Source organism: Conger conger, chromosome 11 (assembly GCF_963514075.1).
Source record: "Conger conger chromosome 11, fConCon1.1, whole genome shotgun sequence".
In the NCBI taxonomy this organism is placed as follows: Eukaryota; Metazoa; Chordata; class Actinopteri; order Anguilliformes; family Congridae; genus Conger; species Conger conger.
The window spans coordinates 31,480,009-31,500,965 of record NC_083770.1 but is presented as its reverse complement, the minus strand read 5'-3'; the positions used below and the strand labels follow the sequence as shown (position 1 = coordinate 31,500,965).

General features: G+C 48.8%; 2 protein-coding genes across 12 annotated transcripts in view; one reads left to right on the top strand and one right to left on the bottom strand.

Moving 5' to 3' along the window:
* mtmr3 (myotubularin related protein 3) overlaps positions 1–14,065 on the top strand; it is a 28,806-nt gene extending 14,741 nt beyond the window's left edge. For 4 of the 7 annotated variants that reach the window (XM_061259558.1, XM_061259559.1, XM_061259557.1 and 1 more), the window contains 9 exons: positions 1,189–1,384; positions 1,661–1,846; positions 2,096–2,266; positions 3,462–3,607; positions 4,430–5,765; positions 6,303–6,413; positions 6,672–6,760; positions 8,417–8,443; positions 10,530–14,065. In XM_061259558.1, coding sequence (XP_061115542.1) covers positions 1,189–1,384; positions 1,661–1,846; positions 2,096–2,266; positions 3,462–3,607; positions 4,430–5,765; positions 6,303–6,413; positions 6,672–6,760; positions 8,417–8,443; positions 10,530–10,701 — 2,434 coding nt within the window. In that variant the 3' untranslated portion in view covers positions 10,702–14,065. The remainder of the gene's footprint in view (positions 1–1,188; positions 1,385–1,660; positions 1,847–2,095; positions 2,267–3,461; positions 3,608–4,429; positions 5,766–6,302; positions 6,414–6,671; positions 6,761–8,416; positions 8,444–10,529) is intronic. The other 3 variants (XM_061259561.1, XM_061259560.1, XM_061259562.1) reach the window with 2 other exon arrangements.
* Positions 14,066–15,319: 1,254 nt separating this feature from the next.
* Positions 15,320–20,957, bottom strand: part of LOC133140625 (citron rho-interacting kinase) — a 74,133-nt gene continuing 68,495 nt past the window's right edge. For 3 of the 5 annotated variants that reach the window (XM_061260686.1, XM_061260688.1, XM_061260689.1), the window contains exons 42-48: positions 19,907–20,015; positions 19,691–19,819; positions 19,395–19,475; positions 18,804–18,882; positions 17,991–18,164; positions 16,928–17,222; positions 15,320–16,504 (exon numbers count right to left, since the gene is read on the bottom strand). In XM_061260686.1, the coding sequence (XP_061116670.1) occupies positions 16,481–16,504; positions 16,928–17,222; positions 17,991–18,164; positions 18,804–18,882; positions 19,395–19,475; positions 19,691–19,819; positions 19,907–20,015 (891 nt within the window). In that variant the 3' untranslated portion in view covers positions 15,320–16,480. The remainder of the gene's footprint in view (positions 16,505–16,927; positions 17,223–17,990; positions 18,165–18,803; positions 18,883–19,394; positions 19,476–19,690; positions 19,820–19,906; positions 20,016–20,957) is intronic. The other 2 variants (XM_061260687.1, XM_061260691.1) reach the window with 1 other exon arrangement.

Sequence of the window (20,957 nt, the reverse complement as noted above, 5' to 3'; positions counted from 1 at the left end):
TGTACAGGAGTAGAAGAATTGTTCTCTTGGGTATTGCTCCATAAAAAGAACACTGTTGAGCTTTCCAATTCAAAAGACAGCAAAGTGGTTCTGCATGTATTTTCTACTGTGTTGTTTTTCCCAAATTTATAGTAATAATGCATTCTCAATGATTACAAAGGTTTACAGCTGCGCCTGTGTTTTGCTCACATTATCATTGTGCTACTTAATTAAATTTTCTGAGCTTTTGATTGCTCCCGCCCCAAAAAGCATGTAAACCCTGTACACACGTGTATCATTTATTAGCTCCTAAAAGCTAACATTGCTTAACATTGCTTAACATTGCTTAACATTGCTTAACATTGGCTGTTGAGACTGTGGTTTGTAGGGGGTGTGGGTGGTGTTCTTAAACCAAAATAGGCAATCTTCTGTTTCACTTGGGAACTTCCCTCTTTTATTCAGCAAAGAAATACTTACATTTAAAAACTCATTGGAGTAAAGTGTGGTTGTGTGTGGTGTCTGGTTAGTGTGTGGTTGTATGCATTTCCTGCCAGGTTAGTGTGTGTAGTTACTGTGAGATTAGTGTGCAGTTGTGTATAGTTTCTGTAAGGTTAGTGTGTTGCTGTTTGTGGTATCTATGTGGTTAGCGTGTGGTTGTGTGTAGTTTCTGTAAGGTTGGTGTGTTGCTGTTTGTGGTATCTATGTGGTTCGCATGTGGTTGTGTGTAGTTTCTGTAAGGTTAGTGTGTGGTTGTGTGCAGTATGTATGTGGTTAGTGTGTAGTCTCTAAGGTTAGTGTGTGGTTGTATGTGGTATGTACATGGTTAGTGAGTAGTCTCTGTAAGGTTAGTGTGTGGTTGTGGTTAGTGTAGTCTCTGTAAGGTTAGTGTGTGGTTGTGTGCAGTATGTATGTGGTTAGTGTGTAGTCTCTAAGGTTAGTGTGTGGTTGTATGTGGTATGTACATGGTTAGTGAGTAGTCTCTGTAAGGTTAGTGTGTGGTTGTGGTTAGTGTGTAGTCTCTGCAGGGTTAGTGTGTGGTTGTGGTTAGTGTAGTCTCTGTAAGGTCAGTGTGTGGTTGTGGTTAGCGTAGTCTCTGTAAGGTTAGTGTGTGGTTGTGGTTAGTGTAGTCTCTGTAAGGTTAGTGTGTGGTTGTGTGTGTGTGGTTTTAGGGTCTCAGTTGGACTGAAATGTTTCCTCCCCCTCCTCCAGCTGGCTGTCGGCCCTGGAGGGCACCCGGTGGCTGCAGCACCTGTCCCTCCTGCTCAAAGCCTCCCTGCTGGTGGTGAACGCTGTGGACCGGGACCAGCGGCCCGTCCTGGTGCACTGCTCCGACGGCTGGGACCGCACCCCGCAGATCGTGGCTCTGTCCAAGCTGCTGCTGGACCCCTACTACCGCACCGTGGAGGTGGGTGTGGGGCAGGGGCGGGGGGGATGGTGGACCGGGCGGGGGAGGGTGTTTAATGCGTACCCAGGTGAAAGCATCTTTTCAAGTCTACCTGGCAAGGTTTCATCCCCGGTGTTCCACTCTGTTGGGCCCTTGAGCAAGGCCCTGTCCCCTGCTTAGTCTAATCAACTGTAAGGCCCACTGGCCCAGAGTGGCAGGCAGGAGAGCGTATTAAACCTGCACTGTTGCCCGGGTCATGTCCCGTGTCTGACCGGAAGGTTTCCGTTCCTCCCGCAGGGTTTCCAGGTCTTGGTGGAGACGGAGTGGCTGGACTTCGGTCACAAGTTTGCGGACCGCTGCGGTCACGGGGAGAACTCGGAGGACCTGAACGAGCGCTGCCCCGTCTTCCTGCAGTGGCTGGACTGCGTGCACCAGCTGCAGAGGCAGTTCCCCTGCTCCTTCGAGTTCAACGAGGCCTTCCTGGTGAGCACCAATCAGAGCGCGAGTCACAGTCACTGCAGCCGATAGAGGAAGTGCGTTCTAATGAGGGCTTTGAGTTTGAACACGAAGGGTGGCCGTTGCATTGCGCTGAGCTGCGGTGTGAACGTTGTTGCACCACACTGTTTCTCTTCCGTTTTGTTGGTGGTGAGGTTTCTGGAACTATTCATACAGAGAAAATTAAAGGGTGTATCTTGCGTGTCTGTGTGTGTGCGTGTGCGTGTGCGCGTGCAGGTAAAGCTGGTCCAGCACTCCTACTCCTGCCTGTTTGGGACGTTCCTGTGCAACAGTGGGAAGGAGAGAGAGGACCATCACATCCAGGAGAGGACCTGCTCTGTGTGGTCACTGCTGCGGCCGGCCAATCGTGCGCTGCGCAACATGCTCTACTCCTCCCACTCTGAGACGGTATGCTGAACCCTCTCACACTCTCTCTCTCTCTCTCTCTCTCTCTCACTCTCACTCTCACTCTCACTCTCACTCTCACTCTCACTCTCTCTCTCTCTCCCTCTCACATGTTCTCTCTCCTTCTCTCTCTCACTCACCCTCACACTCTCCCTCTCACACGCTCTCTCCCTCTCACACGCTCTCTCCCTCACATGTTCTCTCTCTCTCTCCCTCTCTCACTCTCTCTCAGTCTGTCCCACATGCTCTCTCCTTCTCTCTAACTCTCCCTCTCCCAGGTTGTGTCCCTCTCAAACGCTCTCTTGCATACACACTATCTCACTTTATCACTTTCTTACTCTCTCACTCTCACAGTCTCCGTCTCTCTCTCTTACGCTGACGCTTTCTCTCCAGCACTCCCTCACACACTCTATCTCACTCTGTATATACGTATTCCTGCTCTCACTCTCCCCCTCTCTCCTGACTCTGTTTCTGTTCATCTTCATCACTGGTTTGGTATGTGCATGAAAAGGAAGAGGAAACCGGATCCTGCTCTGGAGCCCCAGTGTGTGGTGGCTGCTCCGGGGAGCCGTAGCTCACTGCGCTGTTTACATCGCTCGTTTCCACACAACATACGGACACGACATTAACTTCCTGGCATCATCTGGGGTCATAAAGCACTCCCTTTCATCTCTGTCAAATAACTCTTACTTCTGAACGCAGGAATGTTTTCTTTGTTTTGATTATCCGGTGGAGACTTGCGACTCTCAAATATGTCGAACTGACCGACAGTAAAAGCTTCAAATGCAGCTTTTCAATGCAAGTTGCATTTGAAAAGCACGTATACATTTCACTACATCTGTGCAGTGTTTTGTATGAAGCACAAGTTTTTCTGTGCAGTGTTTGGTATGAAACGCAGGCGTTTCTGTGCAGGGTTTGGTATGAAACACAGGCGTTTCTGTTCAGTGTTTGGTATGAAACGCAGGCGTTTCTGTGCAGTGTTTGGTATGAAACACAGGCGTTTCTGTGCAGTGTTTGGTATGAAACACAGGCGTTTCTGTGCAGTGTTTGGTATGAAACACAGGCGTTTCTGTGCAGTGTTTGGTATGAAACACAGGCGTTTCTGTGCAGTGTTTGGTATGAATCACAGGCGTTTCTGTGCAGTGTTTGGTGTAAAACACAAGTGGGCATGGGCAGTAAGGTGTGGTTTGCCCCCCAGGTGCTGCACCCGGTGTGTCACGTTCGGAACCTGATGCTGTGGACGGCGGTCTACCTGCCCAGCTCCTCGCCCACCACGCCCTCCGATGACTCGTGCGCCCCGTACCCAGCGTCCGGGGCCAGCCCCGAGGACGGCCCCATGGGCAGGTGAGGCCCCGCCCCGTCTCTGCTAAGAGATGTCAGATGTCAAACCAAGGTCCTGACTTACTGTGGCCATCAAAGATCCTGTACAATGATCAGAAAAAGTAAAGGGATCTCCCTGCTCTCTCAATCTGGCCACCTAATCCTCGCCTACTTTATTTGGCTTAATAAGTGCGTCCCTGTTATGCCTTCAGGCACAAAATGGCTGCCAGTTATCACTCGGGTGGATGCTACACAAGTGACGGTTGAGGTGAGAGTCCCCTTTCTCGTAAAGTGCTGTCAGCCTATAAAAAGTAGCGCATAAATACGCCTGAAATGCAGGAATCTGGGGAAAAATATGCAATTAGGCTTTCTTGCTCAAGAGGATCATTCATTTCATTTCATAACAAAAGCATTTTAATTTATGTTTCTTCCTAAGCGGTCCGTGGAGACGAGAACGGCATGCTGAGAACCTGACTTCCCAGATGCAATTAAGAAGTTAATTGCAGTGCTTTGCTTTCAGCTGAAGTTTTGTCAGCCTGTTGAACATAGTCCAGTACGTGCGTACCTTGGCCTCCCCTGTGGGCTGTAGCAGATAAGTGGGGACCATTTTAGTGTGAAGAGCTGGAGGGCGCTTCATGAACATGGGGCAGGGATCCGCTCTTAGGAGTGCAGACTAACCCTTGTGTATGAACCGATTCCGATTGCACAGATTAACTAGACTGGCCTTAATGAAACCTGTATTTTGGTGTGTTGTAAGAGTGCGTTTTGAAGTGAAAGGTCCTTTGACATTATTTAATTAAGTTTTTTGTGCATCCGTTTTGTTCTTGTGTTTTTCCATGACAAAAGGCTTCCGAAGACGAGGTCCTTTGACAATCTCCCCATGGCGTGTGAGGTGGGGGGCTCCCTCGCCCCAAACCGCCGTTCCAGCGACCCCAGCCTGAACGAGAAGTGGCAGGACCACCGCCGCTCTCTGGAGCTCAACATGGCTGTGGGGCCCGACGGGGGAGGGCCTCCCGACCCGGAGGGCCGGGCCAACCTGCAGGGGGTGGGGTACAGGGCAGGCTGGCCCGACGGCCTCCTGCCTGCGGAGGAGGGGGAGGGGCTGAGAGACGGCGACGCCTGGAGGGGGGAGCCCTCAGAGGAGGAGAGCGTGGAGGAGGCCGAGCTCTCTGTGGCCGTGGGCGTGGCTGAGGGCCAGATGGAGAACATCCTTCAGGAGGCATCGAAGGAGGACGCGGGGGCGGAGGTGCAGAAGGAAGCCAGCGTCAATGGGCACCACCTCCAGGACTCTCTGGATGAACCTGAGGATGACTCCCTGCCCCTACCTCCACCCTCTGCTCCACCTCCAGCCATGGAGCCTCCCACAGACCTGCCCGCCCAGAGCCCGGAGGAGCCAAACCCGGAGAGCGGGTCCTCCAGTGAGGAAGAGGAGCCCAGCGAAGAGCCCCGTGCTCCCAGCCCGCCGCAGCCTCACGGCGAGATGAGGACTATGACCAATGGCCACGGCCCCCTGCTGGTGCATGAGCTGGAGGCTCCGGAGGACCGCAGCGAGAGTCCCGACCCCAGGCCCGAGGACCGGGCGTCGCTCATGGAGAGCTCCACAGAGACGCTGACCGAGGAGACGGCCACCCTGGCACAGCCGCACGTGTGCCCCCCTCCCAGGCCCCCGGCGGAGCCCAGACACCTGCGCAAGGGGCCGGAGGAGCAGGGCGTCCTGAGGACTTTAAACGGAGGCCCGCCGCGCCCTTCCCCCGGCGCCCTGCCGCCCGTCCCGGCTGAGCCGGGGCCCCTGCAGAACGGGGAGGGGCCCGAGGGCGGGCCCCAGGTGAACGGGGAGCGGGCCCCGCTGAGCCGGCAGGTTTCGGCGGCCAGCTGCGGCTCCCTGACGCTGCACGCGCGGAGCGGGGGGTGCGGAGGGGGCCTGGTCTTCCAGCACCGCTGCCTCCACGCCCTGCTGGGCCGCCCCCCGCCCAGCCCCGAGCAGCCCGCCCGCAGCCACCTGGACGACGACGGGCTGACGCTGCACAACGACATCATCCAGCAGCGCCTGCGCCAGATGGAGGCCGGACACCAGATGGAGGTGGAGACGCTGAAGAGGCAGGTGCAGGAGCTGTGGAGCCGCCTGGAGAGCCAGCAGCTCTGCGGATCCCTCCGGATCAACGGCGACGTCGGGGACGAAGTGGTGAGAGCGCACAGCACTCAGAGAGGCTGGCTGTCGGAGCACGGGCTGGGTCTCTCTGTCTCTCTCACCCAGTCTCCATCATTAAGTCCCTCTGTCTCTCTCTCACCCAGTCTCCATCATTAAGTCCCTCTGTCTCTCTCTCACCCAGTCTCCATCAAGTCCCTCTGTCTCTCTCTCTGTCTCTCTCTCACCCAGTCTCCATCATTAAGTCCCTCATTCTGTCTCTGTCTCTCACTGTGATCTGATCTGCAGCTTTTAAAGCATGACATAAAATAGGTACATATTGCAAACATTTAAGTGTAGCCGTTCTTGTGTTACATTACATTACATTACATTACATGGCATTTAGCAGACGCTCTTATCCAGACGCTCTTATCCAGACGCTCTTATCCAGACGTACAACGTATTTTAATTCAAATACTAGCAATCCTTTATTATATACAATGCATTCGATACAATAAATGCATTTGAGTATACTTGGTATCAGTGATTTACTATACTTTTATCATCTCTCTGTCTGCTCTCTTCTCTTTCCAGACGTCGATCCCGGACTCGGAGTGCAACCTGGACCATAACTGCCTGTCGCGCTGCAGCACGGAGCTCTTCTCTGAGGCCAGCTGGGAGCAGGTGGACAAGCAGGACACCGAGGTGAGCATGGGGGCCGGTGTGTGGCGAGCGTGGTGTGGGTTTGGTGTGTGGGGGGTGTGGTGTGGGTCTGGTGGGTGAGGGGGCGTGGTGTGGGTTTGGTGTGTGGGGGGCGTGGTGTGTGGGGAGCGTGGTGTGGGTCTGGTGGGTGCGGGGGCGTGGTGTGTGGGGAGCGTGGTGTGGGTCTGGTGGGTGCGGGGGCGTGGTGTGTGGGTTGTGGGGCGCGATGCTGGAGAGCTAAGGCTGTTCTGGTGTTGGCAGGTGACCCGGTGGTACCCGGACCACCTGGCGGCTCAGTGCTATGGCTGCGAGAGCCGCTTCTGGCTTGCCACCAGGAAACACCACTGCAGGTAACCCCTGCTTCCTGTCACATGACATGACATCACAGCACCCTTAGGACCACATCCAGCTTCTCTGTTGAACATATTCCAGTCGTGTCTTTCTGTAGTCTGCGTTTGGGCTTGTATACCATTGTATCAGAGCCTGTGTGTTGCCTGGAAGCTACTCTTGACATGTGGTGTACATTATTTTAAAGCTTTGTTTTCATTGGTTTTGAGCACATGAGTTACAAGCCGGGCATTGTGGAGTGAGATGAGTATATGCGCTGTAGAATGGGATGGCCCAGCAGGCCGCTTTTCACATGGGTAATGTTCCAGAGCCCCCAGTGTGATTGTCTGTTTTCAAAAGGAGTCTCTATGATTATTAAACCTTGTCCAGATGGATTTGAAGAAGCACTCCCTCCCTGTTAACAGGAAGAGCAGTGTAACTAGTATCCTACAGTCTGTGTTTGTGTTTGTGGTTTTGATTTCTGCAGCAATTTGTTTAAAGCCTGTATCCATAACTCCTTATCATAGGACCATTGAAAGTATCTCATACTGTATGTGTTCCTTCCTGCTTGTGACGGCCGATAAACAGTGTTGTTGTGGAGACAGAACCTTAACTGTCTGTGATGGAATGGCAGGTCTTATAAGCAGGCACTGATAATATAAACAGCTTGTTTGGAAGGTGCGACTGACGGTCCTTTAAGTCGAAGGTGGTTTATTTCTTGTTCTTGCTGTGTGTTGGTAGTGAAGTGACACGCCCACAGGGGACACGTCGCAGACACTTTGTCGCCTAAGTGTGAATCCGGCTTCAGGCCTGTGGGCGTGTCCGGAGCCCAGGCCTGCAGGGGGCCCTGTGTGTAGCAAGGAAGTGGCCTTGTGGCCCTGGGGCCCCACTGGCTGCTGGGCTGCTGGCTCTTGTGCGTCAAATCCGGCGGATGGGAATACCAGGAATGTGAAGGGATAGGGGCGTTGAGTAACAGTGAGTCGGGGTTAGGGTGGGCTATAGCACATTATGAGTGAGGATAGCATGTGAATGTTCGGAGATGTCGACAGTTTGTAGAGATGTGTAGATGGTGTGTAACATGATGTGGAAGGGGCAGCGTTTAACATGGTATGAGGGGATTCGGGACGGTATAATGCAGTGTGTAGGGTTAAGAAACAGGGTGTGTAGTGTGTAGAATGTTGGGTCAGGCGATGGTGTGTAGCACAGTGTGTTGGGTCAGGCGATGGTGTGTAGTAGTGTGTCGGGTCAGGTGATGGTGTGTAGCACAGTGTGTTGGGTCAGGTGATGGTGTGTAGCACAGTGTGTTGGGTCAGGCGATGGTGTGTAGCACAGTGTGTTGGGTCAGGTGATGGTGTGTAGCACAGTGTGTTGGGTCAGGCGATGGTGTGTAGTAGTGTGTCGGGTCAGGCGATGGTGTGTAGCACAGTGTGTTGGGTCAGGCGATGGTGTGTAGTAGTGTGTCGGGTCAGGCGATGGTGTGTAGCACAGTGTGTTGGGTCAGGTGATGGTGTGTAGCACAGGTGATGGTGAGTTATCCTGTGTGGGGATAGGTGTCCGTGTGTAGCACAGGGGAACAGTAGGTGACGGTGCATTTCTCAGCCAGGTGGGGGCGCTACGTTCCCCAGGCTCCGCTGTCTCTGACTCCCACACCTCTCCACTGTCTCCCCTCTCCTTCACAGGGGCAGGGAGCCTGTCCAAGACGCCTGGTGAGAAACGGCTCCACGGCACTCTCAGTGCCCCGCTCACTCGCTTCCCAGCCTGCACTGCCCTCCTCCATCCTCCCCTTCTAACGTTACCCCTCCCTGCCCCCCGGCGTGTGGAAATAACCTCTCTCTCTCCAGCCGGACGTGTGTCCATGAGCCCGTTTCCCCACGGGGTCCGTTTCCCCCTCGGTGCCTCAGCGCTGCTGCTGCTGTTTATGTTGGTCTGAGGGAGGAATGCGTAGCCTGGGGTCAGTAGGAAGCATTTGCACTGAAGCGGTGTTCAGGAGTTTCACATTGAAGAAACGCTCTGCTGTAAGTCGCTTTGGATGACAGCGTCAGCCGAATGCCATGTAATGTATACAGCATGGGAACTGGTCCCAGGTCAGCCTGGGTGTACCCCACCGTGTCACAGCTGCAGTGTGTGCCCCCCTCCCCCCCCCCTCCCAGACCACATGCCATTGCCCCACACTCACCTCTGACCCACAAAAGGCTGTCTAAATTGGCTGCCCTGGTCACCCCCGCAGCTTTATAAACAAGGTCACTACAGCAGGAAACTCCGCAGGATTAGGGTTAGGACGTGTGCCTTTGGTGCGCGCTGCGCAGCTGTGTCATAAGATACATTCATTAATATGATTTATTTATTTATTATTTCGCTGACGCTTTTATTCTATTAGACTAAGCAGTGGACAATCCCCTCCCTGGACCAATGGGCCGGGATTAAGGGCCTTGCTCAAGGGCCCAACAACAGTGTGGATCTTATTGTGACTATACTGATTCAACGACCAACCTTCCGGGTCCCAGTCATATACCTTAGACACTAGGCTACAGGCTGCTGCATTACAGCCAATGTCACGTCCCTCATACCATGAAGAACGGAGCCGCTGATCTCGGTGACCGCTGTCAGTGCGGCAGAGGGATGCATGTGCATGGCATCGCACTGGTATCCCTTACGTGTGTGTGTGTGAGTGTGAGTGTGAGTGTGTGAGTGTGAGTGTGAGTGTGTGAGTGTGAGTGTGAGTGTGAGTGTGAGTGTGAGTGTGAGAGTGAGAGTGAGAGTGAGAGTGAGAGTGAGAGTGAGAGTGAGAGTGTGAGTGTGAGTGTGAGTGTGAGTGTGAGTGTGAGTGTGAGTGTGAGTGTGAGTGTGAGTGTGAGTGTGCGCATGCGTTAGGAGAGGACAGCCCTAATCCGTGTGTCTTTGTGTGTGTGTGCACCTTCATGTGTGTGGTAGGCAAACTTAAGCAACCCTCACTCACGCTACAAATATAGTTGCCTCTTGGAAAAACTTACAACAGGGCGAGGGCTTAGTTCTGTGGGGGAAAATGTTACGCTATACTGTTGTGGTGGCTTACCAGCAATATGGGCTAAAGGGCCTGGTTCTCTGTGAATATGTGCATGCATAGCTCTGAACAGTGTTCATTCAGTACAGAAAATCAACCCCACATGAACACACTTTCATGCGCATCTGTTTAGGAAGTGGCTTGTAAAAGTCAAATGCTGCTATTAAAAGGCATTGTCCCCAGTCCCCTCTGTAAGCATTTCAGAGGCCAATTCATACAGACTGGCTGTAGTGCAAACAGTCATTTGTTTTTGTTTTAAATGTTTATTAGCAGTTTCTGCAACTGTTAGGCTCAAAAAAAGACATAACCTGCAATGGGAGCGACAACAGTACACTAGACTTTACAGAGTGGCTGTTTTATTGGCACTTGCCTCTATGTGCTTCTAAATAAATTTGTTCCCTGGTGTCCTGACATTGGAAAGAAACACTGTAAAATTGTTTCATTCTCTTGCAAATGCTTGGGCAAGAAAAGAGCTGGTTGGATCCAATGCCTTAATAATGTCTCTAGGCAGGTTTGCAATGTTTGTTTTGCCACGGTGGTCCAAAGATTTTCTCAGCCTTTGTAACACAGAGACCAAAGTGTTAACTTTCAGAATAAATAATTCGGTCACATGGTCTTTTGGTATATTTTAGGATTTAGAAGTACAACTCCCTTTACACAGGCCCTCCCTTCAGGAAGAGCAGGCCCTCTCCGGCCTCAGAGCCAGCACTCAGTCCATGTAAACCCCGTGCCCTCTCTGTCGCCCCCTGCAGGAACTGCGGGAACGTGTTCTGCGCCAGCTGCTGCGACCAGAAGATCCCTGTGCCAAGCCAGCAGCTGTTTGAGCCCACCCGCGTCTGCAAGACCTGCTACAGCAGCCTGCAAGTGGCCAGCGTGCCCCGGGACCTGGAGCTGGAGAAGCCCATCGCCGCCAGCTCCAACTAGGGTCCCCGGGGCCCGGACACGCACAGGGCCCCGCGGCCCCTCGACACGCACGCTGCAGAGGGACTGAAGAGTCCGGGGGGGAACGAGTCTCCTTTGTACATTCTGTGTGCGGTGTATATATTGGATTTTCCCCGAGTGAATGGAAATCTCGTGTATATACAATGGCGCATTGTATATATGGAGGTGACTGTAGAGAAAAAGGCCATGTTTTTGATAGAGGCTCAGCACTTTGGATTGTACGGCGCACAGCGGTGGGATGGACGGACAGGCGGACGGATTCGCACACAGACCTGCTGAAGGCATTAGACGCAGCAGGGCTGATCCCAGACCGCGGCGGAGTGATTCACGGTGACGGGTCGTCACGGAGACGACGCGATGCGGCGGAGCCTGAGGCCTGCGTTCATTTCACATTCGCTTTTCCTTTTCTCTCCGGCAAATTGCTTTCTTCCTAACATTATCTCCAGACAACTTCAAAGCGTCGTCTCCCAGTGTCGTTTCTTGTGTTTTTCATGTCATTGTGGCACACGGGAGGGGCAGGAGTGGAACTGTGATGGGTGTAATGATAACGCATCTCCTCTGACTGACCCCTGGGGAACGCCTGTCAGGGAGGGAGGGGGGGAGTCTGTAACAGAGGATGATGAAACACAGGAAGGATCTCGGGTGCTTTTTTTTTTTTTTGTTTCCGTTTGGTGTCTAAAAAACGTGAAGAGAGAAGTTGAGATTTGGTCTGCTCATGGGAACCTCCGTCAAACCCCTCGTTAGGTTTCCCGTCTCTGGTCTGGAACCCAAAGCCTCGGGGCAGACCCCTGTGGAGCTGCTCTGCCTCCCGGTGGAGAAGCTTCCGGCACACTGGCTGTCCCTGCTCTGCGTACCCAACGGCCTGGCAACCATTAATATTCCCTGCGCCACTGCCAAATGTCTTTTGATTTCGCTGAAATAAATGAATGAGATTTGATTTGCTTGGCACAGGCAGAGCGATTGTTAGCGTCATTGTAAAACAGCCGTATGCTTGGCCTCGGAGGGCTGCAGGGCTTCAGGAATGTGTCAATGTTTTGGCTGCAGCTGTGAATCACGTAGAGAATGAAAACAGCAGTTGAACTCCTGCAGTCATTTACTAGGTGAAAGGGGAGGTGGTTTGATCTATACGAGCAATAGGATGATGAAAGCCAGGCTTGCTTTTTATCCATTTTCCCCAGCAAGACTGTACCCCACCACTGAAGCTTGGCCTGGGGTTGGGCGGTCTGTGTGGAGCAGTCAATCTCTGCAGGTCACCTGTTTTCTGATTGGTCCTGTAACATCTCAGCCACACCTGCCTCCTCTAGAGCTGCATGACGAGGGGAACCTCCCACCTTACTCTCCAGTGACGCCCTCTCCTGGTCAAGGGCCAGGCAGGGGCCATTGACTCTAGTGCGTTGTTAAAATAGAAATTGAATGAATGAAAAAATATATACATATAAATATGTAATATTTAAAATAAATATATATCTTTGAATAGTGGCTCAGAATAGGTCACTAGAAAGTTTTTTTTTTGTGTTGATCTTTTTATTTTTTAAATGCTAAGTCAGAGAAAGAAAAGGAAAGACAAAAAAAAGATCCTCAACAAGTCAAATCTTTGATGTTGAGTTGTCAGTTTGTTGACAGCCAAGTTGCAGATGCGGAGCTTTTAAGAGGAGCAGGGGTGCCTGTTGTGTTTTCCCTCGTCGTCAATGCTGTCAGTACCACGTTTTTTTTGGTCTGTTAATTCTCATCTTGTTTCAGGAGCAGTAGCTCCGTATGTGACAATTGAATTGCTGTAGGATAATCACAAATGAGGTGGGTTGGTCCATGTGAGCAAGGCTGGAGCCCCTGTATCTTACATGAACAGCCTATGCACTGAAAGACGCGGTGGTCAGAGTTGTGTAACTCCATCCCCCATCCACAAAGAGCGTGTTTGTGTGTGAGCGTGGGTGTGTGAGCGTGGGTGGGTGGGTGAGGTGGGGTGGGGCTGGTTCTTTGCAGCTCCAGGTATGGCCTGAATTTATAAACAGGCAGATAAATGTTGGTTTGTACAGCAAGTAGCATTCATGGGGCTAATGTAGAAAGTGCAATGATTCATGTTCTGTACCCCCAATCCAGGACTCGGAAGCACTCATTCACCTGCTGTGAAACGGTGCATTTCAACTGAGCCATAGATGTGTGATTTACAAATGTTTTAAAAGGGGAATGAATATATAATTCCCAGGTACAGGGTAGGCCCAGTAGGTAGAGTACATTTTGTGTTCCATAAGGCCAGAGTGCTCCTGGCTTCTAATAAGGCAGAAGTGGGTTAGCGTTGCTGCTAGTGAGGTCAGAGCAAGCTTTCCCCCACCAGACCAGCCAGGAGTTGGTAATCCTATATCCATTAGAGTACTAAAATAGTCCAGATGTTGGCGCAAATGTGAGATTCCAGAGACCTGTGTTTACTGCCGCAGAAGACCCGCATGGTTAAAGTGAAATCAACATGTCAAGTGTTGCAGCAGTATTATAACGATGGCAGTTGAAACTCTGGGTCTTGGTTCTGTTAGCGGGGGATGGAGTGGGGTGTGTGTGGTACGTACATGGAGTCTGGAGGAATCCTTCTGCTGTGCTTGGCTCTTCTGGGTTCATATTTACCCGTCTGCTGATTTCTCTGATTTACTTGATTTAGAAAACTGCCGTTCACAAGATTCCTTTGAGGATCCCTGCCAGTGGTCAGCAGTTGAGGGGTGCTGGGTCTATAGTCTGTCTGAGAGAGGAGGGGTGGGTGTCAGGTGCCAAGCAGTCCTAGTGGGCTCTCAGACTGGGATCACTCGTGCTTTTGGGTTTCTCCCCCCTTTTTAGTTGAAAAGCACTTTCTGAGTTCTCATAGCTCTTCCTCTTTGTGGAAGAGGAGCGTATGTATTTACAGGTAGCTGTACATACCCGTTTTCTGTAACACAAAAAGTGCTCCTTTACTCAGTATGAATATTTTGTTTTTGAGTTTACTTTGAAGAGCATTACATTGTAGATTTCAAGAAAGTTCAAATAAAGTTTGGCAATTGCGCTTTGCACTTGCTAACCAAAGGAGGTGTTTGTGCCACTTTGAGATGTCTGAGAACCACACTATTTGAAATGAGATGCTATGATTATAAAGGGCCAGATCAAAGTTTAGGCCTCTAGATAATTTATTTCCAGTTTTCCCAGTGTAAGACTGAAGGCTTACCATTTCGATTATTTTTATTAGATGAGAGAACACAGCAATAGGAAAAGAAGATTGGAGAATTCAGTTTTCTGTTTTGGTTGAATTAAGTTGTTTATGGGCTCTCTTGGTCATCACCTCAACATTTGGGATGTACAGAATGAATGAATAAAATGTTGATTAATGTGACGACAGCAGTATCTTCCTTGGATAAAATGGCGTGCACACTGTCATGAACAGCAAAATGACCACTGGAGACCAATAGTGAACAGCAATGGACAAAAAAAATGAGGATTATTCATGTTTAATGTCACATTTTGGAAAAAGATCAAAACCAAATGATCTTGTTGGAAGATTTTTCTTACAATATAGTCCACAAAGTGATCCCAAAACAAGGGGCAAACAAAAAATGAAGTTGGAAAAGAAATGTGAAATTTAGTGTGTGAAATGCTTCATTGTGCAAAGTGTTTTTGGTCACAAGTTTATGATTATTTTTAGAAAATAATACAAAATAAACTGTGGCACTGCAGCAACTCTCACAATAAAAGGAAGGTGTAATACAAACCCTGAGGGCACAGATATCTGTAACATACAGACTTCATGATGAGCTGAAAGCACGTTTCAGCTGACTGCTGTTCGGGCTTAAACACTTCTGCTTTGCTAATTCGACACTCCCTCCACACACACATCAATCTAATTATTCACACAAGACCAAGCTGGGAGTAAAACATGATTTCCCAAACAAGTGTTACCCAGTGCACTCGCTAACAAAATGAAATTTTTTTTTTTTTTTTTTCCTCTATGCGGCGGTCATATACCAGTGTCCTATGCGGGCACATTCTGAGCTGAAGACCCTTCTCCTCACTTTCTAGCGGTCTGAATTAAGCAAAAAATTTAATTGAAGCGGATGATGGAATCGACTTGGCTTGACCAGCTTATTCCCTTTATACTAAAAAAACGAACAAAACTATACAATATTGAAGATGGAAGTACCGCACACATTTTTATAAATGCCGCTGAGAACACCCTGAAAAGAGCTGAGCTTAACTGTGGCACCTTGATCATTTACTGTACTGAATTTGGGGTCTCTGGGACACCCGGGAGCCAAAGAGAAATCAGAACTAGGCCCCATTTAAAGCCTGTCCCTATATCAGTTATGCTTTTTAAACCTGGATAACAGTGGAGGCCAAACTGGTCGTTCAACTTTCTCAATACTCAGAGCGTCATGATCTGTGCTTCAGTGCAAGATTCGGCTAATGAGAGAAATTGAATGTGCTTTAATTCCAACAGGCCAGTGTGTGGACTCCTTAACAAGAAGGGGCTCCATTGTCACCCTGTCCACACACCACGTCCTTCAGCAGGTGCGTGCCTTAACATTAACCCTTCCCAGGAAAAAAACAGGAGATTAATGTAGAACGGCAACGGACAAAAAAAAGAATCAAATGAGGATTATTCAGTCATGTTTAATGTACTTTTACATTAAAAATATCAAAAGCAAGTAATCTTGTTAGCTGTTCTTCTAACAATATAGTTAAAGCACGATTGAAGTGAACACACAAGAAAAGTTCAAACACCAAAAAGTAGGAAATGAAAGGTGTGAAATGTAGTGTTTGAAATTACATGCTTCATAGTGCGAGTTTACAAGTGTTTTTGGTCACAAGTTTATGATTATTTTGGGGGGAAAATAAAAATTCTAACTGTGGCACTTCAGCACTAAAATCTCACAATAAAAGGAAGCTATAATACTGAAGAAATCCTGAAGGCTGTCAGACGTTCACCGCACAGTAGAAAGAAGAAGATCTCTGTATCGTACACAGACTTCACGGTGAGCTGGACGCACGTTTCAGCTCAATTCCTGCCGTCTTGTTTCAAAGGCTTACGCTTTAGTAATTACCTCTAAACTCCCTTCACACAAATAAATCTAAGTATTTACACAACACAAAGCTTGGAGCAAACATACGATTTCTATATTGCTTTACAGAAAAGTGGCTAGCTGTACGCTCGCTGGCAAAATGTCATTTTTATTAAATGAAGTCAATTAGTCAAATGGACCAGGACTCCGCCAGAGAGAAAAAGAAAAGAAAAAAGAATAATAATCTATTTCCTGAAAAACTGCCCCTCGCTAAAGTGCTGCGCTCACGGTCGAAATGTAATCCTGTAAGCGTTGAATAGGAAATGCTGCAACGCTCAGTCGGCACATTAGAAACTCTGTTAATAAAAATAGACTTGGCTTTTCCGGCCTGTTATTCCCTTTATACTCTATAAAAACTGGAGTTAAACCTATTTACAATATTGAAGATAAAGTAGTGCTATAAAGATTATTGTATTGTAACGCAGGCAAGACAAGCATTAGTGGGGATGTGTAATGGCCACGCACGGAGAGGGAAGGAGCTGCGTGGGGTGTGTGTGGTGTGTGGGGTGTGTGTGGTGTGTGGGGTGTGTGTGATGTGTGGGGTGTGTGTTAGAGCCGTAATGGCCACAGGCAGAGAAGGAAGGAGCTGCGTGGGGTGTGTGGGTGGGTAATAAACAGGATGTGACTGCAGTGGGGCCTTTCCTCTGCGTCTCCCTGTGCTGCAGACACGGCCTGGAGAGGAGCGGAGGCTCTCAGACGGACGACTGGTCCCACACCTGCAGAGTGACAGAAATACAGAAACATACATTACACTACACTACATTACACTACACTACACTACATTACATTACACTACACTACAATACATTACATTACACTACACTACATTACATTACATTACATTACACTACATTACAGGCATTTAGCAGACGCTCTTATCCAGAGCGACGTACAATGGAAGTGCGAATCGAAACCAGGGACAAGTGTGATGAGAAGTACAGTTCTAAGTCCTCGCGTGACCAAACAGATTCAAATTGAACCCTTGAAGAATACATCAACTTACGAACTAGCATACCACGGTTGGCAGCTAGAATACCCAGAGTACAACAATACCTACATCTAAGTGCCATTATAATCTGCACAAGGCTTACACAAGGCTAATGCTGGTAAACACAGGACAGGTGGGAGGCGGCAGTGACCTTGTTGACGGGCGTGAGCGGGGTGCGCACGGAGCCCGTGTGGAGGCGGGGCCTCTCGTCGAACATCCTGCCGGGCGAGCGCTCCCTGCGGCTGTCCAGGAGCCGGCCCGGGGACTTCTCCCGGTCCAGGGGCCGCGCCGGCGACTTGTCCCGCCGGAACTCGGTGCGGCCCTCACGGTAGCGGTGCGGGGTGCTGGGCTCGCGGTGCAGGCCCCCCTCCTGGGCCCCGGGGCCCGAGGCCAGCCGCTTAGAGATGTGCTCGTTGTAGGTGGGGGGGCCCCGCTTGTTTGGGCTGCTGTGGAGGCCAGGCACAGGATACGCAAAGACTGTTCAACAGGAGTACCACTGATTCAATTACAGAACATGCTTATTCAGTGGAAAGAGTACAACTGAAAAGCAGCTTAAAGGTGTAATCACAGGCCCTGTCTCTCAAAATCATGACTAAACACAGGCAGGAGGTGAAATAAAAACACACTTCCTTTTCTCTGCAGTTTATGAAAACCAAGAGCAATGAATATCAACTCCACTGCTGCTTTTCTTCAGGCAGCCAACACTTAAGATAACAGTAGGTGGTACTGTTAAGCTGCCAAGAGCAGTCATGCTGAAAGCAACAGCCTGTGATTTTACATGATTTTACATTAATTAAATAGATATAAAAAAAAGAAATTGAAAGAAACAAACATGCATAGTTCCTCCAATCAGAAGTGAGTTTGGCCAGTAAGCAGTGCTGTGCCTGAGGGATGGCTGGCCCAAAGCCAAGACCGATCAGCACAAACACTAACACGAGCCTCTCTCAGGCCCCAGACTGAGGGTGTAAAACAGGGCCTGAGGAAACCCACGGGGGGTCCTGAGTTTGCCAGAGAATCCCCACAGCTTTCCGTGCTTTACAATAAACTCTCCTTACTCCTACATTACCTAACATTCATTTAGCAGATGCTGTTTTGCATTGCAACTTAAAATGCCAGAGCATCTTGCTTTCATACTCAGACAAGGTCAGATCATCTCACACAGAAAGCCCTGCGGAGTAAGACCTCTACACTTTGGGCCTGTGCGGGAGTCTCACCTGCGGCTGGAGCCGGTTCTCTGCAGGTCTCCGGACTCGCGCACCAGGTTGCCCTTGCAGCAGATGACCCGCAGCTTGTTCTGGTAGGAGGAGGCCAGGTAGATGGCCCCAGAGGAGATGGCAGGGCCCAGGTAGCGTGGGTTGGGGATGTCCAGGTGAGCCTGGGCTGAGGATCTGGACAGAGATGGGCACATACTTGATATTCATAAACACAGAGGTGCAAGGGCACCCCCACACTTTATAATGCGAAGGCCTTTCTGCCCTCACTGTGTATAGACCTTATGACCACCTCACTGTGTATAGACCTTAAGGCCACCTCACTGTGTATAGACCTTATGACCACCTCACTGTGTATAGACCTTAAGGCCACCTCACTGTGTATAGACCTTATGACCACCTCACTGTGTACAGACCTTATGACCACCTCACTGTGTATAGACCTTATGGCCACCTCACTGTGTATAGACCCTTATGACCACCTCAGTACACATCTTTTCTGTAACACATGGTATGCTTTAATGAAGTGCTATGTGGGAGGAAACAGCTCTGCACAGCAGCATATTAATGTCATATAATTATTCTGTGCATGCTACCACGCAGTTAAAGATTTAGCAAAAATAAAAGGTTGTGCCAAATATAGTGTTTGAAAAGTCACACAAAAGTTTATCCCGTTATTCTGTAGTGCTGCACATTCTGTTAAGCCTGCTGGACTGGTGTGTAAAGGCAGGGAGCTTTGGGGTGTAACTGTCTTACTGAGCCAGTCTATCTTTCAGCATGGTTAGGTCTAGCACTGTGTCAGAGGGGGAGTCATACCCCACAGCAGAGTGGCCTTGGACTTCAATCACATCCAGGGAGTTAAAGTAGGTGACAAACAGGTACGGATCTCTGAATGCTGGGATAAAGCAGAGGACTGTTAATACACATACACCAAAATGATAAAACAAAAAATAAAATAACTGGTCATGAGATGCTTTATTCTCATATTTTCTGCTCTAAACACAGGGAAATTAGAAGATTTATAGGCAAAATAAATAAAATAAGTTGCACTCCTTGCTCATCTGTGTTGCGCTCAGTATCAGAGACAGATAAATAAAAAGGCCATGTTACTGTTGGTTATAGTGGCACTGTTATAATCTTCCCTGGTTTAATTTTGTTTAATAAAAACTCAAGATACTGTTGTCATTATTTCTTTGTTAGAGCATCAGACATTTAAGCTATTTAGCTACAGGTTTAATAGGAAATTAAAACTGGGCCATAATAATTATAGCCTTCATTTGGGCAACGTTTTATTGACATTTTGAGACAGTAGAAAATTTGAACTAATTGAAATGATTTTCACTTAAGAGATTCATTGACTCAAAACGTGACAGGCCTCATGGTCACCTACACAGAATCAGTACTTACCAAAAGAAAGAGGTAGGCGGCTCCATTTAATGTCTTCGGTACGGCTCCTCCGACCATAAGCATCCACAAACACACCAAACTCTGTTTAAAAGACACACACCTTTCACATATGCTACGGGAAGCAGAATTTACATTAAAAACATGTTTGCTGTAAGAGGTGAGTAATAACTGAGATTAATACAAGTTTATGTTTAAATACGGTAAGTCTACCTGTAAAAAAACATTTGAATTCCAGTCGTTACATGTTAAAAGACGTTAATGAAACAGTGTGACGTGAGAGTTGCGGAGCTGCTGACCGTGGAAGCAGAGCAGGTACTCCTCTTTCTGCGGGGTGCTGTTGACCTGCATGATGGAGATGGGGAAGCTATGGGAGCTGGCAGCGAAGACAGCCGAGGCCAGGGTCAGGTCATTCTTATCCAGAAACTCTGAGAGGGCAGCGGAGAGGGATGGGTCAACAACGAGGAATATAAAGGAACGTTTGATTGTTCACCAGGTCTGTGACACCCCCCTACCTTCCAGCACATACTGCTTCATCTCGATCTCGTAGAACTTGTTGGTTCCGATAATAATGCTGTAGGTGGTGAAGTGGATGCAGCTGCAGGGCTCAAGGGTCTCGATCTCCTGAGAGAGGAGAGCAGGAGGGAGGGAGGGGCCGGGAGGAGGCGGGCAGGGGGAGAGCGGGAGAGGTGTGTGGAGAGGAGGAGAAAAGGTTGAGCAGGTACCGTGTAGTAAGAGCAGGAGATGGATAGTACCGCCAGGTGCCAGAACACAGAGCATTTCGTTAATTTGGGCACAAGCAGAAAGCCAACACCTCTGCTCACATAGAAGTTTGCCAATTATTATTTTTTTATCATCTTTTTTATCTAGGCATAATCTACATACTGGAGATGGTTCAATGCACCATCTATGTAACATTGCTTTGGATGTTAAAATGCTCTACAATAGTTTTGCATAAATTAGCTTGCATAAAGGAATCAATAGTTGTTTTATATATGTAGATTCATATATCACATTCCAAGGGAAGGGTGCATCAAAAGGCTGTTACCATTTGTAGTGAATTTTATAGGGTAGATCAAATGCACCTTTATTAAATAAAAAAGACACATTTCTTTATTAATATTACTAGTTTTTGTCCATTTATTATTTTTTATACAGGGTCTACAGACCATTAATTTTCCAGATGCCTTAACCTTTTCTAGTGATGTGGTAGGGATGAAAGTAATTGATTATAACTTTGTGTGGAACCAACCTGTCCATAAACTTTAGTAGTTTGTTCGTGACATAAATGTACCTTCTTCATTTCAAATATAATTTACAACGATAATGCTATTCTCAAACCTTATATAACCATATAATCCGTTGAGATATTTGTTCAACTTTTTCTGGTGGATGATATTGGAATTGTAACCAGCTTTGTATGGATTCACTGAAAGATTCAGACAAACCTAAAACTATTTGAAATGGACAGGATTGAGCTGTAAATATGCCAGAAGGCCACCCTTAAACAAGTTCAAGTAACCTACTATTGAACCAGTGAAGATTTGAGCACAGTTTCCCAATTAG